At 42.4% G+C, this 17,923-nt stretch overlaps 1 protein-coding gene and 1 non-coding gene across 3 annotated transcripts in view; one reads left to right on the top strand and one right to left on the bottom strand.

Annotated features, from left to right (window-relative positions):
* Window positions 1-2,062: 2,062 nt before the first annotated feature.
* The window catches only part of PANK3 (pantothenate kinase 3), a 32,780-nt gene continuing 16,919 nt past the window's right edge, over window positions 2,063-17,923 (bottom strand). For both annotated transcript variants that reach the window (XM_060240610.1, XM_060240611.1), the window contains 3 exons: window positions 12,589-12,712; window positions 10,380-10,505; window positions 2,063-7,945 (listed from right to left, as the gene is read on the bottom strand). In XM_060240610.1, coding sequence (XP_060096593.1) covers window positions 7,895-7,945; window positions 10,380-10,505; window positions 12,589-12,712 — 301 coding nt within the window. In that variant the 3' untranslated portion in view covers window positions 2,063-7,894. The remainder of the gene's footprint in view (window positions 7,946-10,379; window positions 10,506-12,588; window positions 12,713-17,923) is intronic.
* On the top strand, window positions 11,352-11,426 carry TRNAL-GAG (transfer RNA leucine (anticodon GAG)). The gene has a single exon. It is a non-coding gene; the product is annotated as a tRNA-Leu (tRNA).

Genomic DNA, 17,923 nt, shown 5'->3' with positions numbered 1-17,923 from the left:
TTGCCCAGCCCATCTCCTCCCCGCCGTTCGTCATCTTCCTCTGCCCGCCTGCTCCTTCATAGCTCACCTAGTCCGCCTCCTCACTGCCATCTTCCTCCACTTGCGCATCCCTTCCCCTCCTCTGTAGCTTGCCCACCCTGCCTCCTTCCTATCGCTTGTTCACCATGCGGGCGGCAGGCCATGAGCCTGCCTGGGGCAACACACACCCTAGGGCTGGCCCTGCTCTCTACAGTGACCTCATCAAATCTCACAGTACTACCCTACATGGTGATAACATTCAGCTCTCTACCCTCCATACACATCTTTATCTCCAGTTGCTTTTTTCAAACAGTACTGTGCTTAAAATTGAGCCTCCCATCTCCTCCACTTCTTGTGAGCCGTACATACCCGTAGGCAATCCAGCCTGCAGGATGAACCCTTGGCTTTCCGTCTAGCTTCCCGTAATCACTTTTTTTACATTGCAAACTAACTCCTTTCAACTCCACCCCTCTAGCAAATACTGCGGTTTACTCTTATAATTGTTTTACTGTTACAATCTGTTCATGTATATTATTTCTATCAACCTGCTGAGCATGTAAAGCCCCTGCCGACTCCTTGACCCTTCCTAGATCTAGTAGTCTTCCCAATCTGAAAGCTCTCTACAGCCTTGCCCCATACATACCCTTTTATCCTTACCACCCAGAGGTCTCCTGCTTCCTTAAACTCAACATTTTCTTACTTGCTATCCATTTTTGCATGGAAATTTGCTGGTTGCCCTTGGGTCAACCCATTCTCAGTCTCACCCACTTCAAAGGGTTGGTGTAAGGATAAAATAGGGAGAATGTGAGGTATGAATGAAATAAATACCTGCCACTGTGATTTCTCCGTTAAATCTCTCAGAACTACCTTGTCCTTGAAACCTTTGACAAATCCATCATTATACAAACCCTGATGGCTTTCTTCCATTGATCTAGGCACTTTTCTTTTACTTGGTCCTCACATTAAGCATTGTATCTGATTTTAATACATACGATCATAGGAACAAGTCTATTCACAAGCCCATTTTTTTATATAAAAGCAATAAACTCCGCCTTTTGTGTAAAATGCCTGAACACAGAGCTTGTGGCAAAAGTAGGTCCTGCCCAGACTAAGCAGTAACAGACACTGAAAAGCACTTTCTACCAGGAAGAGTCCTTGAGAAATGATCATACTCTTTGAGAACTGTGAATCCTTCCTTCCCTAGTCATGTGACTAGGCAGCACTTGAACTGCTAGAGGGGAGGGTCTTGCACTCAGATGAACTCTAAAACTTTGTGGCTGCATAATTCCCGATACAGGACTGCACAAAGGACACAAAACTACAAATGTTTGAACACCTACCAGTTCAGCTTGCCAGTGGCTATCAGGCAGCCAATTAATCTACAGGCTGTTCACAGAATAGGCTATTTGTAGGCATCATCAGAAATTGACTTCCAAGCCGGGAAAATTTAGCTCTGCATTCCACAGAGAGGTTTTATGGGGGAGGTAAGGAGTCAATTCTGTTGGAAATCAGGTTCTTCTGATGTCCCGTCCCAGACTTGCTGAGATGCAGCAAACTTAGTGGGAAGGCATGAGGTGAAAAGAAGCCCTTCTCGCCAACCCAAGTTGTCAGGTTTGGACTACAAAGGAAACAAACTTTCACAAGAGGAAGATCAAAAGCATTGCTTCTAATGGGCAAATCTGAACCCATCTCACAGCTGATATCCCAGTGAGTTATGTATAAGCTTCTGACCCAACAGGCAGCTGTAAACTTTTTAAGCAGCTGTTCCAAGTAGCTTATTTGCACACCCTTGACCAGCATACAGGTATGGTTTGACTGCCAAACAAGTTCACTGCAAAATTCATGGCAATCCTAAGACGAACCAGCTATGTATCAGTGAACTGGGATCAAAATAGCAGACCTAACGACTTCCTGAACCACAGTGAAATCGATATTTGAATCAATCTGCACGAAGAGGCCATGTATTTTCACTATTCAACAACAATACTAACTGCTGAATTTGTCAGGAAAAATTACTACTGAAGAAAAAAAAAGAGACTATGCGTGTTTCTTACCCCTTTATTAAGACAGCTTGTGATGGTACATGGAACATATAAGTATGGGAGCCATTGGTAATTATTTAGAAAAGCCAAAGTTCTGTTTGTTCATACAGAACAGTAAACTAGAAAGTAACAAAAAAGCAGATTCATCAAACAGGGAATTAAAGTTCACATTTACTCATGCAAGCAGTCAAGAACATTTTTATACAGTTCTGATGGTTATGTTTACAGAATAGGATCCCATCATTTGGCTGCATGGAAGTGACAGGAAAGCATCGATGATGAAAATAAATTAAACCATTTACAAAGTGTGTTAAATAATTTAACAACGAGGAATTAAATCTGCAACACATTATACATTTTTACACAAAGTTCATTGTCAGAATACAGAACAGAGACCATATGAACTGAGGCAGCATAAGGCAACTTATATCTGAAATGTCTGTTATGATGTTTTACATATACCAAATCTGCAGAATTTGAACTTACCATAAAGTAAAAATTGGGTCTTTTATAAATTTTAAAAATGCATGCAATTAAAATGTCAACAGGAGGGGGAAAGTGAATGATATTTCTCCTGTTTTCTATTGACATGTAATTATCAAATACACTAAATTGAAGCGTCTCATCTACAAAACCCTATTTTTTTTTAAAAAAAATCCCTTTGCAATGGTTGAACTTCAAAGCTAATAAGCTGTAGAAAGCTGCATTAACTTAATGCTGAAATAAAACATATTTGTTCCCATTCCAGAAGAACTCTCACCCACGCAACAAGCCTACTGGAAAGGCTTACTGACAATACCTTAGGAATTTGTAAATGTGTATACAGAACGTACAGGGATGGTTGCAGTCTACACAGGATTATTTATGTTGACCAAGTTATCTGAATTTTTAAAAAAAAAAAAAAAAACACAGACACAATGATCAACACAACCCAAGAACAGTTCTTTCTAAAGTTCTGAACAAAAGAATCCACCTCACAGCATGCATTTGCCAGTCTTTTATGGAAAGCCAGTTTCAAGACAAACTGTTTCAAGTAGAACGGTTTAAGCCCGTGAGACGTAGTTACAATCTGATAACGTGTTTCTCTGGTAAGAACAATCAGACTTTAAACTATGATTGTAAAGGAAACTGTTCTCAGTCCAGGCTGCCACGAAGCGACAGCGCCAACATGCTGAGTAGGCCTGTTGTTTTCTTATCTAACCCAAAGCAGTCACAGTTCAAAGAGCAAGCGGTTCTGCCTTGTCAGCCTACTTTAACCATTGCAGGGAGAAGGATAATGAATTACTGCACTAAACGAATGTAACCTCCTTTTGACACAAATCAATAAAAGCCACTGTTCTCAGCATACAGTTTTCCACAAATTAATCAGAGTGCCTCATTTAGAAGCTTATTTTCGGGTTATCATTTCTAACGTACAAAAGATATAGTGACAACGATGAAAGAGATGCACCTCTGAGTGCTATACTGTTACAGCAGTAGTGCTAGACACAGATTTGGCAAATCCTTAGAAATGTCATCAGGTGAATGCATGTCAGATTGATGTGACTGCTTACAAATCACAGACACATTCCTTCCGACTGCTCGCCCACACGGATCATATGAACATGTTTTTAATGTATGGAGAAGTGAACCTAAGAGAAAACTTGCCAGCCAAGTTATGTTTCTTTCTAGCGTGGCTGGAGGTTAATATTGTAACAGTCTTTGGAATAGGGAACCTCCATTGTATTACAACATGTTCTGGAATATTACTCCATTTGAGAAAATTTTAGCGGAGATCACCTGTAAATTAAGGCATTTTTTTTGTGTGTGTGCCCCAGCCACAGACGTAAGTGCGGCATTCTTTGACATTTAACATAGCACTACAAAACCATACAGAAGTTGAGATGGAACATTTGAACCTTGCTCCAAAACAGATGTTTTGGTCAACAGAAACCTGGTCCTCAATATTTTTCTAGTGCTACAGTTAAGCCCCTGTAAGATAACAGGGCTTCTGTAATGTATCAGAATAGTAGCAAGATGGCTGCTTAAAAAACACATACACACACAATGCATTTGGTTAAACACTAAAAAAATGGTGGTTCAGGGATTATCCTACCCACTCTTAGAACATCCTCTGATTTCACCTGCACAAAACCACTGCCTCATAAGTTGTCTGACAAGTCAGTCAGGGTTTATTGATCACTGCAGTATTTACAAAGCAACAAGGCATTTAAGTCTTGAAGCAACAAAAATGTACTCTTTGTATAGTACCTGGAAGTATTTAAAGCATGATTTCAAGGACTGCTTTAAACAAATAATCAAAAACTTAGCACATGACTGCATGTACTGGGGAATGGAAAATACTCTTCCTTCCCCATGGAAACACACTGCAAAGAGTTGCAAATGACCTGCACTTCCTTCCATAATGTAGGTTATTAACCGTACTGTTGTGATGCAGTCCTGAGGAATAGCCAAAGATTTCAGCAACAAAGTGATTGCTGTAGGCTGAGTTTACAGATGCATTTAATAAAGACACTTGATAGTCTATAACTTCACTGGATATTTATGTTGGCAGTGTAACACTGCCTGAATTTCCCATACAGGGAAAGATACATGTGCATACAGAATGTGTAACTAGGGAGATGAAGAGAATAAAGGTTTACTCCTGCTACTAAATATTTAAGCAGCGATGTACAGAAATATTACGGCACATGAACTGTGACATAAAAACATGACTCAGCGGGGTTATGTAATGCTAGAAGCCTCAATGGCACTAACAACAGTGTAGCATGTTAACAGGGCCATGGCAAACGATGAGAAAGGTAGCCTGATCACTGCACTACTCACATTTATGGAATGGTTCTTTAAAATTATGCACGTGGCAATACATTATGAGATGTGGGCAAAAGCTGCTCAAGGAAAGTCAAAGCACAGTCCATTAATCCCTTCATTCAATGAACAGGAATCCAATAAACGTTAGGAGAGGAAGTACTTGCTCCAACATACCTTGGTGGAATGGATACTGAAAACATTTGTAATGCCCAAAAATGAACTATGAAAATGAACTGATATTTCAGAGAAGAAACTGCCTGGTATGAGAACAATGAGGAAAAGGGTCACTTACTACCTGATGGTCTAGTGATGTCACTATTTAGGTAATCTAGGTATGCCAATTAAGGAATCAGAGGGCTTCTGATAATATTCAAGACTATTGAAGTAAAAAAGATTCTCATCAATAAAACAATAATTATTTGAAATAGGAGTGGCACTCAGGAGTGCTGGATTCAAGGGCCACCACATTAGGAATTTCTTTCCTAAAAGTCAGAAGAAATATCCCAATTCTTGCCAGTTATGCCCCATGCCAGCAGTCTTCAATACACACGGATTTGTAGAAGGAAGAACTGCTCAGCACCAACTTCCATACTACAAAAAAGTTCACGTAGAAGGTTTCTACAGCACAAAGTCTAATTATGGAAACTCCTATCACTTCAAATCAAGGTCTACAGTACAAGATATTCTTATAAAGATCAGTGCAGCATGAAAGATGCCTATTTATTTATGGAGCTTATTCCAAGTTGTAATTTTAGTACTCAGGGCTTTTTTTGCAGCAGAAACTCCTTTGCATATTAGGCCACACATCCCTGATGTAGCCAATCCTCTAAGAGCTTACAGGGCTCTTAGCACATGGCCTACCGTAAGCTCCAGGAGGACTGGCTACATCAGAGGTGTGTGACCTAATACGCAAAGGAGTTACTGCTACAAAAAAAAGCTCTGTTGGTACTTAAACCGATTGCAGTAGATTTCATTGCAAATTAAATCTCAATACCATAGCAGAGTTCTCTTTTTAAAAATAACAGTAATTCCAATAAGCCTAGGGATAGAAGCAGCTAACTTGTGCAGTTGTACATTTATAATGCAATCTGACGCAGAGTTACCCCACTGTAAATCCACTAAAATCAATGAAGTAAAACTATAATAACTGCACAGGATCACACCGATAGCCACTTTCTGTTCCTAATGACAACCAACACAGAACACAGCTACTTTTAGACTCTTCTACTGCCTAGGGTATGTAGCAAATGTTGTTACTTGCAATGGATAGTGAAAGTCTGCTTGCTGTATTTTAAGACATGATGCTAAGACACATTTTAAAGGCAAACAAGGTTACATTTATAACAATATATGAAGGAAATCATTACACTTTTTGGGGAAAAAAACCCCCCAACAGATGGGATCAAAATCCTCAAGTGCTGTTAACACCAGAAACGCTGCCCCGGGCACACTCTGTCTTCTCAGTGTGGACTGATAAAACATAAAGCTTTTGGACATTGCACTGCGCTACAAAGATCATTCTCAATCCCTACAGGTAGAAAACAGCTTTTGGGAGCCCACTGAAAGCAACATCAGTACTACTCAGAGCTAAATACTACTAAGCATTGCTGGAAAGTAGCAGCATGGAACTGATTGAGAAACAAGCACACCAGATAATCTGGAGATACCTGCGACATCTATATATTGTTGTACAAAATATCAGTGTGCCAAAATTGTATCAATTCAATTAAGCAAGTCAAGCGCCAGCTTGAGCTCCGATTCGAGTGGTAGACTCCCCCGTTAAAAAAACTCTATTCATGGATTGAATAACTGCATATTACTTCAGGATACAATTATACATACATCCCTGTGCATAGGAAGTTTGATTTCTGAGACGATCTTCTCTGAGGTCTTATGGTAAAGTTGGATGCAGCAATCTACTATAATACCACTACTGTAAACTTTTACAATCAAGTCTGAAACAGACTGTCAAAATACAGGAGTAGCCCCATTACATGGAGGTTACACCAAGGCCACTGTTGCAGTATCAACATACACTGAACGCTGGTCATCTTGAATTTGCAGCACAATCCCTGGAGGTAACATAGTGCTTAGGCCATAAGTGTGCACCGATTTCACATTTTGGGTAGACACAGGTTCTAGATGATTAACTCGAGTAAATAAGATTGAGACATTATACCACAAGTACCCTGGCAAATCTCTTTATCCAGCAACTGTAACACTGAGCGACTCCCAACCACTTCTACTGGCCCACTTATGGAGATAGGTAACTTATGAATTTTCTCTTGCCAAAACCATGTAATACCCTTGAAGGCTTCTCTGGAAAACCTATGCAGAAGAACCCCCAACACAGGCAATATAACCTAACCATTATAGAAACAAGGAAATTGTTGAGTTTTACAAAACCCGACTACACAGTCTAGTAGTTAAAATATATATTTGTTACTGAATGCACATCTTCAACTATACAAAGTCTTCACTTGTTGGTACTTTTATTCTCTGAAAATGTTAATACTCATAGCTGGAATTAAGAACTTCAACTTTTGCGTTCTTGCACTGAAAGAAAGTCTTCCGCACTGAAAACTTTTATTTGCAGTAGATGGCACCCAGATATGGTTATGAACCATTTTTTTTGGAATAGATGGAAAAACACACTTAAATGAACATTCAACACAACAACATAATGAGACTTACAACTAGATGCAAACAGCCTTAAGGGACGTTTCCCCCAAAAGACTTGATTAGTGTTGCAGGATAGAGGATACGGACAGCTAATCTTTCAATTCTGGCTCGTTTTTCAGAGGCCATACTGCATACTGAATGTTTAATCAGGACTCGATACACCACCACCTTTATGTATTTCTTACAGAATTTTGTGGACTGCCTCATCAACACAGCATCACCATTAAAGACATGTATAGCAGGACTGTGGCCCTTTTCCCCCTTTGGTTCCAGTCGATACAAAAATAATGCAATAGTGACATCAAGGTAGGAGATAACTCAGTACTGCGGTGCTTTGCTCTTCAGCTGAAATTTGGTAATCCGAGGAGGGCACCAACTGCTCCAAAGTATCCCTGTAGATGAAAGAAGATTTTAAGCTCAGCTGTTGCACTAATTCCACACACACACCCCAAATACACAGAAATAATGAAATAGTATGGCACTCTATATTGGCAGCGCGCTCTCTCCTATTTTCATTGAGCTGGTGAAAAATTTGACAAAGGAAACATACCCAGTATAGTTTATATACCACCAATAAAAAGTTATGTTCCAAATGAGCCGTGACATATATTCAGAGGTTCATCACCTACCCAGTGATCTGTTGGCATGTGCCATTTTCTTCTCTCCTTTCCTTATCATGGTTACTTCTATCATCAGTTAACCTTCCCTTACGGGGTTACCTCAGATTCCTTTTCACCTTGAGACTGGCAGCAAGGGCACAGCTGTGCATATATTAAGTTAAGCACTGTGAAGACTGTGCCCTGCACATTTGATTTCCTTGCTAGGCCAAACAGTCAGCAACTAAGGCTAAATGGGAGACAAACAGAACTGTGCATACAATTTTTAGTGCTGCTCTCTGCAGCGTTTAATAATACTCATACCTTCTCTATTACAGCCTTTTAGGAATAGGTAGGGATGGGCATGTAATGCAAAAGCAATGGTTCATTTCATTTCGTGGTTCATTAGGTTTGTGGGGCTTTTTTTCCCCAGTTTCCCAAATGATTCATGGTTCAATTCTTTGTTCAGTTCAGGAAGGCGTAGAATGGTCCCCTGAGTGGGTTAAAGATGCCAAACTTGTGGTAAACTCTTCAGTGGATTCTCCTCTACATGCTCTCCAAGTTTGGTGCAAACTGGAGTTTGGGGGGCCAAACTACAGCCCCACAAAGCAGGTGCCCCCAAGTAAACTGCTCTCCTAAGAGTATGTCAAGCTGGGGAAAGAAAGGGAAACCGTCCTGCAGCTTCTGGTTGGTTTCACCCTCAGGAAGCTTGGAAACTGACTAGAAGTGGCAGCTCTGCTCTCTCCTCCTACACTGTTTCCAGAGAAACTGACTAGAAGCTGCAGAGGACTGGGGAGAGTGGCGCTGCCGCTTCTAGTCAGATTCACTGGAAACTGACTAGAAGCACAGGGGCTGGAGATTCATGTGGGCACCAGGTTGTCTGGTAACACTAACAAAACACAAACCAAACAACATGCCAAGAAAAAAGTCCAGTTCATTTTCATATTCAGGCAAGCTCAGATGAACCAGTTTGGAACAAACCACAAACTGGCCATTTTTAGCTCGATTTGTGCCCATCCCTAGTAACAGGCACAAAGACCGTGCAAGAGTCATGATTTTGCTCTCTGATAAATATGGTAACGATTGAAAGCCTGCACAAAGAACTGTTCCTATCTGGGATTTCATTTTCTTTCAAAGACCCTGATTGGACATTAGAACACTTGGACTGGTTTCTATCGCTTAATAACCCAATACCATTGTTTAATAATGGAAATAGATGGCTAAGCATTTAAAAATACATTTATGGTTCCATATGATCAAGTTCAACACGTCTCCCTTTCTCCCCTCCCACCTAGTTGGCGGCCTTCCTTCGTTCCCCCTTTGCTTTTTCCAACTGTTTTATCATCATCACTAACACTTAGTTGATTTGGGCCCTTCTGAAATTAACATATTATTTCGCTTGGAGAGACTGCCCTCCCCAGCTTAAGCAGATGAAGAAAAAAAAAGAAAAGAAACCTAACAGTACAGCTTGCAAGCTTGATCAGTGGAGAGGGGCAAGAGTCCAGCAGCACCTAACAAAATTTGTAGCAGGGCATGAGCTTTCGTGAGTCACTGCTCACTTCCTCAGGTACAGCCAGAATGTGACTCCATTGGCCCCTTATACTTTGGAGAGTGGAGTGGTTTCAGATGCCAAATGACAACAGCAAGCATTGGTTATGAGACAGGAAATCTAGGCCTCAATTCAGCGGTGGAGGATGCATTTAACTTAATTATCAGTTGCAATTCAGCAGTCTCTCTTTGTAATTCCTTTGTAAAAGAACTGCTACTCTTAGGTCAGCAATATTCTGGAAGGTTAAATGTTCCCCCACTGGTTTTTGAATGCTGTGGCTTCTAATGTCTAATGTCATATGTCCATTTATTTTTGCATTCTTCTGGAATGAACGGAGACGTCTGGAAGGAAAACTTTCTCCAGTAGAACACGGCACTTGATCCCGAAAGATTCTACAAACCCTAATGATGTTACCAGCCGTGAAAACCTGAAATCTTTGAAAACTACATTTATGTTAGATCCAGCTGTCATAGCAAATGAGTTCAACACCTGTTCTAAACTGAATGCACACATTTCGGCTTTTCTTTCACCATCCCAAAGACTCAAGTATGAAGAAACTCTCTCTGCATAACTGTTCTTCTTCCAAAACAGAAATGAAGAAAAGGTAAACTGTTAAAAACTGATATTCTTATTGGAAAACAAACACGGTCAACTATATTTAACAGCTGTAGTCATACATACCTCATGCTCGAGGAACAAAGCCTTCAACTGGCCTTTGGACCAATAATCCAGTGCATATGCCAAAAGCTTCATAGATAAGGTATTTACACGCAAAAAGTTTCCAACAAAGACAACACGGTTTATTTTCTAAAGGGATATAATCAAAAGCAAAAAAAAATTCCTCACTGGGGTACAAGGCAACAGAATAGCACAAGTTATCTAACTTTTGTTGAATGATTTATCTTGTGTTTAAACATGTAAACCTATTCACAAGAAGACTTTCTAGAACCAGTGTTAATGTGAGAATAGACGAAAGAAGTCATGCATTTAAAAGTACTGCAGAATTAAGTACAACTTCAAGAAAATGGGTCGGACCCAACTGATCCACAAAGTGAGTGAATTTGGGAAAGGGACCTTTGTTGTCATACCCTTTCCAGTGAGCACGCCATACAAACTACTCCTGATGTTAGATGGGAGACCTCAGAAACAATGTTGGGTGTGGCATGGGAGGACTCCAGCTTGAAAAGGCGAAATCTATGAAGTCATTCCAAAGTGCGTTTTTGCTCATCTGAGGAGTCTGCCCTATTTCCACAGGTCTGTGTGGGTCTTTGTGGCTCTTTCTTATTAAATCCCCCTTTTGCTCGAAAGCCCGTGCTGCATCGCATTCTATTCCCGAAAACACTCTGAAGACAGCTACTCAGAAGGCAGAGGGGATCTAATTAAACCCGCTGATTTCATATTTCTTTCACGTAGCAACAGCCCTACCACCCCAGAAGAGTGAAATCTCAGTAGCTTCTCAATTTCATGCCTTTCCATCCCTCACCCTTATGTCTCTACCTCAATTCTATTATGTGAGTTGGGGAGGGGCGGTGGCTCAGTGGTAGAGCATCTGCTCGGGAAGCAGAAGGTCCCAGGTTCAATCCCTGGCATCTCCAAAAAAGGGTCCAGGCAAATAGGCATGAAAAACCTCAGCTTGAGACCCTGGAGAGCAGGGGAGGGATGGTGGCTCAGTGGTAGAGCATCTGCTTGAGAAGCAGAAGGTCCCAGGTTCAATCCCCGGCATCTCCAAAAAAGGGTCCAGGCAAATAGGTGTGAAAAACCTCAGCTTGAGACCCTGGAGAGCTGCTGCCAGTCTGAGGAGACAATACTGACTTTGATGGACCGAGGGTCTGATTCAGTATAAGGCAGCTTCATATGTCGGAGGGACGGTGGCTCAGTGGTAGAGCATCTGCTTGGGAAGCAGAAGGTCCCAGGTTCAATCCCTGGTATCTCCAAAAAAGGGTCCAGGCAAATAAGTGTGAAAAACCTCAGCTTGAGACCCTGGAGAGCCACTGACAGTCTGAGTGGACAATACTGACTTTGATGGACCAATGGTCTGATTCAGTATAAGGCAGCTTCATATGTTCATATGATCACTACCTCACCTCTGTACCAAATGCCTGTCCTCACTAGCAAGAACTCAGCTGCCCAGAGAAAATATAAACCACTATTATCGACAAACATGTATCTAGACAACTGCAAAGACCAAAGTTTGGGGTGGGGGGTGGGGGGGAGAGAAAAAAGGAAGAACATTTCAAACCGTAAGCCAATTTCTAGCCATACATCAACTGGCATAGCGCAACAGCTGATTAAGCAAATACATGTACATACACCCCCTACGTTCACTTTAGAAATCTCTATCAACTGTAAGGGGAATATTGCAAATTATTGTGAAGCTAGTTGAAGTAAATCATTACACTCACTGTGAAGAAGTACTCAAAGTCTTCATAGCCCTGTACAATGCTGCTTGATCCATATGCAACAAGGCAGCACTGTAAAGAAGCCAAAGACAGTGAGAAGTATTCCAAATGATGACAACTTTGAAAAAATTCTCTCGACACACAGGCTCATCAATCAACACAAGTGTCCGCATTTCACTTCTCTGTAACCTGGGTTCAGCCCTTGCTGAAAACGGAAGCTCCAAAAAGCAGTCGTGTCACCAGTCTGCTTTCAAAACCCCCCCAGAATATTCTGGATTTAATTAGTGCGGGGAATGTAATTCTCCCAAATATGATGGAAAGCCTTTTAAAGATGAGTCTGAGCAGTTAGCAGAAATGTAACAGAAGTAGAAAAGTAACACACATCTGCTTGCCCCAGTGAAGAAATCACAGATTTAAGAAACTTCTGTTTTCTTCCACACTGAACCTTAAAAGCTTTGTGACGTCACTGCTCCTCCCTCCCATCCGGTTACCTCATTTACAGCACACATTCGCGCTATAGAGCCGATATTATTGGTGATAGTGACCAACGTCGCTCGAGCCAGATCCTCTTTACGAACAGATTCCCGCTTTTCCTTGTAGATCATATTCCCAAAGCTAGAAAATAAGATTGTAAAAGATGGTACGGTTTTAAATTCTGGACACAAACTTCTATTATACCGAGTAGGAACATTCATGACCAAGTTGCCTGGCTATTCTGAACAGCTCTCCGAAATATAGTTCTTCAGTCCTGCACAACCACTAGCAGCTGAATTAAGAAACATGGTAGCACAAAGCTAGTAAGCATGACTGTACTTGCCATCTATTTTGAAACTTACACCTGAGAAATGATTTCAGTTGTTCAGATAGTCTTAGATGCAGCATTTATAGCTTTGATTAACTACATTTTTAGCTTTGGAGTCTGAGGGCATGACTGACTGTACCAGGTAGCATAGTGTTTTGATAGCCTAAATATCAGTTTTCCTTTATATTAGGCCCAACAGGAAGAACACATAAGTTATATGCGACAGAATTAAACAAAGACCAGATACATTATAAAGGGAGCACAAAGTACTCAAATCAAAACGAAGCCTGCCAGCTTTTAACCTCTTCTGTTACTACTATACATTATGGAAATAACACCTGATCCTCCAAAATGTGGCCACGCATTAGGTACCAATGTATCCACTTAAACAGGTGCTGATACAAAGTGAACTCTGAGTTTGTGTAAACTAATACCCTTCTTTTACTGTTCATGCCATGCTCTGGCTTGATCAGGTTACATATGAAGCTGCCTTATACTGAATCAGACCCTGGGTCCATCAAAGTCAGTATTGTCTTCTCAGACTGGCAGCAGCTCTCCAGGGTCTCAAGCTGAGGTTTTTCACACCTATTTGCCTGGACCCTTTTTTGGAGATGCCAGGGATTGAACCTGGGACCTTCTGCTTCCCAAGCAGATACTCTACCACTGAGCCACCGTCCCTCCTGCATATGAAGCTGCCTTATACTGAATCAGACCCTTGGTCCATCAAAGTCAGTATTGTCTTCTCAGACTGGCAGCGGCTCTCCAGGGTCTCAAGCTGAGGTTCTTCACACCTATTTGCCTGGACCTTTTTTTTGGAGATGCCAGGGATTGAACCTGGGACCTTCTGCTTCCCAAGCAGATGCTCTACCACTGAGCCACCGTCCCTCCCAAGGTTAGCTTTTAGCTTAACGTTACCTGTTCACCACAAAGTTGCGTGTCACCAAGCGCCGATTTATCCTAATTATCTATTGGGGAAGAAGCTCCACGCAAAAACTAAAGCCCGACTCAGGATCCTGCTGGTTTCCACTGTCCGCTTTGTCTAAACCTTTCCTAGCTTAACTTTGCGACTATGTACTTCGTACAGATTCAGCACACTATCGCAGCATGTGAAGATGGAAGAATATACATACATTCCTAGCCTGACTAGGAATAAGTCCTGTTCTGGGGAAAAACACAATGGGCTCTAGAAAGAGGCTCTGGGCGAGTACCTCCGACCTTGCTGTTTTCCCACCCACCAACCCCTTAGTCTTCACTCACCCCCATATGCTGTTTTCCCACCCACGCCACAGCTGAAACAGATGCTGGCTCCCCCGCCCACCCCAATGTATGTATGTGTCCCCCTGTGTCTGTGGTGGCTCAAAGCCCTGAAAAAGACCCAGAATGGAGATAAGGAAGAATAATTATGGAGGGTATGTGTGGAGGAATGACAACAGTCGCACAGACACTGAAGTTTAGCATTCCTTTCGTTTGCAATGCGTTGTTGCTGCCTTTTCCTGTCATATTCAGCCTCGAGGCATTTAGCATCAGTGTGAGCTTGTGACACGATCTGGGTTTCTGTACCCCGCTATGGTTGTGTTACGGTATACTACAGAGCAGGGGTGTCGAACTCATTATGAGGGCCAGATGTGAAATAAGAGACTTGGTTGGGTTGCGCCATGTGTACCATAAAATGTAATGCCGGGTAGCAGACATATCAACTTTATAAATGGCACAAACACAAATATTTATTTTTACTTAAAATAAAACATGCTTAAAACATTAGCACGCTTGCAAGATTTTGTTGTACAGCCTCTGACAAACGTCACCTCTTGCTAGAAATTACTGCATCAAAAACTGCAGACAATGTCTATACTGTACCGATCTTGAGTAGGCTGTTAAGGTGTTGTTCAGGTGTGCACATCTGTAAGTCGCAAACCTCCTTTTGATTTATTGACATTCAATACAGAGATCTCATGGTCAATGCTTTGAGCCTAAGACCCAGAGGAAAACATGAAGCAGCTGGGCATTATGAACTTTTGTGCAGAAGCTGCTTCATGTGCTAGTCAAAAACACGTGAAGGTACCATGGCACAGACTGAGGACTATGTGCTTGTCTACAAAACTATAGTCTTCCCCAGAAAAATATGTGGCATTGCAAGAACAGAGAAACAGCCATGTACATTGGCCAGTATCAGCCTACTTACTAGCTGGGAAGTCTATGTTCAAGATCATCAATCAAAAGAAAATGTAAAAGAAATATCAAGAGAAATTTGCTGAGAAAATCTGGGCTGGACACACACTCTCAGTCTAATCCTGGCTTGTTATTGATCTTCTAAATAGTTCACATGCCTTCCTGCTGAGAAAGACTGGAGGGCATGAATATAGTGAAAAAGAGGAGGGGAACCCAATTATGCCCATAACAAGCCCAACAAAACTGTGTGCGTGTGTGTAGGAAGACAAAAAGCAAAAGCTCATACCTTCAATAAAACATTGCTAGTCTTAAAAGTGCTCTTTGTATCTCTCCTGCAGTGGGGACTGGGCAAAAGAAGCTCTTTCCTTCCTTCCCAAGGGACAAGGAGAGGGAGGAGCCTCAGAAGTAGGAGTGTGCATTCGGTTTGGCCGAACCAAAGAAACCACCGAATCACCCCTGATTCGGAAGTATACGGTGCTGTATACGTCTGAATCCAATTGGAAGCCATTATATGGGAGCCGTATATGGCTCCCTGTATACTTCCGAATCGATATTCAGAAGTATATGGAACTCCATGGAAAAGGCGGGAAAGAAGCTTCTGCAGCTTCAGGGGAGCTGCTTGCCTCCTTTCCTGCCATTGGAAGCCTTTTCCCACCTCTCCCATAGCCTCCCTGGGATCAGGGAGGGAGGGGGAGGGGGAGAGGAGCCCCAACAGCCAATCCAAAGCATGCATTTGCAAAATGCATTGCAAATGCATGCTTTGCAGGACTGTTTTGTAGCTGATGGCTGGGCTAATCCCCCAGAGATCAGCAACATTGTTGTTCTTTTGTTTACTTGGGTATCCAAGTACACAGTGTTCTCTGGCCAATCACAGAGCAGTGGTATTTTTTGAAACTGCTCTGTGTGGGGCCAGAGAACCTTTTTAAGGCGTCCGCCTGGCTAGACTCCATTCCATTGCTGCTGTGTCGGTGTGTGAGAGAGATTGTGCTGCGCTGGTCCTTGGCATCAGCTGCTGCTGCTCTCTCTCAGCCTTGCCTGACCTGCCTGGAGAAGAGAAGACATCTAAGGTAAGACAGTCTTGGGGTTCTTGTTTGTATTTTAGTTAGTAAAAGGACTTTTTAAGACTCAGAGTCCCTTTACTTATCCAGATGTGGGTGGGTGAGTACTGGGTAGCTTATTTGGGGTTAGGGGGCTTTGCTGGGGGTGGGGGGTTGCCAATTTGCCCATATCTTACTTTAGTGAGAGGACTTTTAAAAGTGAAGTGTCCTTTTACTTTTCCTGATTTGGGTGGCTTGGATTTCTTGGGGTTAGGGTGAAGGTTTTTTGGGGGGAGGGGTTGGTAAAGTTCCTGTATTGTTAAAAGTCAAGATTTTTACTGTTTTAAAAGGATTCTGTGTTTGATTTGTTGCTGCTGTTGTTCCTTTTCTCTTCTCATTCTGGTTCTTGGGGTGGGGGTGGGGCTGTTTGGCCTAATTTTCATTGTTTAAAAAGGTCACTTTTTAAACAGTTGAGTTTGTTGGCCTTTTCTCAGTGATCTTTTTGGATCTATTCTCTGTTGTTGCTGGTTTTGCATCCTGTCCTGTTGTCCCTTTTCCTGGTTCTGGTTTTGGGGTGGGTTAAAAGTTAAGTTTCTTTCTGTCATGTTTTGGTTTTTTAAAATTACCTCTGGTTGGTGTGGGGGTTGGTGTGTGGGATGGGTCACTTTCATGTTTTTATAGAGTTATTTTTGAAGTCTGAGGGTGCTTGTGGTTTGGCTAGGGCCAGCAAAGAGGCTGCTCTACAAATAAGGGTGTTTTTAGGGATTGTGTTTTTTGAAATTTTAAAAAAAATAATCCAGTTTAGGACTTTATCTTTGTTTAAAATTCAACTAGGCCAGATAGGGGCGATTTAAAAAGATTTTAGGTTTCTCATAAAAGGCAGCGTGACTACTAGGCCACATCAGGCTCCCTTTTAAAGAGACTAGGGTTGCAGTGCATCTTGCTTTCAGCCACTGAAAGCTGGTGCATCCTTAGATTTCCATAGGGTAAACCACAGCTTCTCTTTAGTTATAGGGGACACCTGATTTCTAATTTGCAAGGAAATCTGGTTTGTCCCAGGATCTAGTTAGGAGAAGTTTAACTAGGAGGATATAACAAGGATTGCCCTCATCTCAAGGTAGCCTTTTAAAAACTGTAGCCAGGTAGAGGCAGGATCACCTAGTCTCCTAAATTTTACCAGACTACTACTACCCCAACCCAAAGGAGGATAGGTTAGGGACCAAAAAAACAAACAAGTTTTGGTGGGAGGGTTTTTAAAAAGAAGTCAGGGCACCTGTTGGTTCAGGGTACAGGATAGTGAGTCAGGTTTGTAAAAAACCCCACTCTCAGTTCAGGTTGTGTGAGACTGGCCAAGGTTGACATGAGTGACAGGCAGCAGAAGAGGGGCCCTGGGGACAAGACCAAGGAGTGGAGGGGGAGGACCCAGGTTTCCCCCCCCCCATGCGTAGGTTTGACATGAGTGACAGGCAGCAGAAGAGGGGCCCTGGGGACAAGACCAAGGAGTGGAGGGGGAGGACCCAGGTTCCCCCCCCCCACTCCACAGCCTCTTTCCCAGCACTCCGACCTTGAGCCCTTCACCAAGGCGGTGCTTCTTAAGGGGGAGAAGCAGGCTGGTGCTGGGGTGCCCTAGCGGCCAACACCACCCAGCCAGGAGGTCTGTCCCATCGCGACTACCTCCAGAGCTCTCCAGGAGAGTTCTGTGGCAGTGAAGGGATGCCAGCCATCTCTGCCTGAGATGATTGGTGGGGTGGCATCTGTGTGCCAAGAGGAGGGTGATCACCTGGAACCTTGCCAGGGCGGTCGCCCATGGGCTTCCAT

The sequence above is a fragment of the Heteronotia binoei genome, chromosome 5, assembly GCF_032191835.1.
Source record: "Heteronotia binoei isolate CCM8104 ecotype False Entrance Well chromosome 5, APGP_CSIRO_Hbin_v1, whole genome shotgun sequence".
Taxonomy (NCBI): Eukaryota; Metazoa; Chordata; class Lepidosauria; order Squamata; family Gekkonidae; genus Heteronotia; species Heteronotia binoei.
Note: the sequence above shows the minus strand (reverse complement) of the source record. Positions and strands in the feature narration are given on the sequence as shown.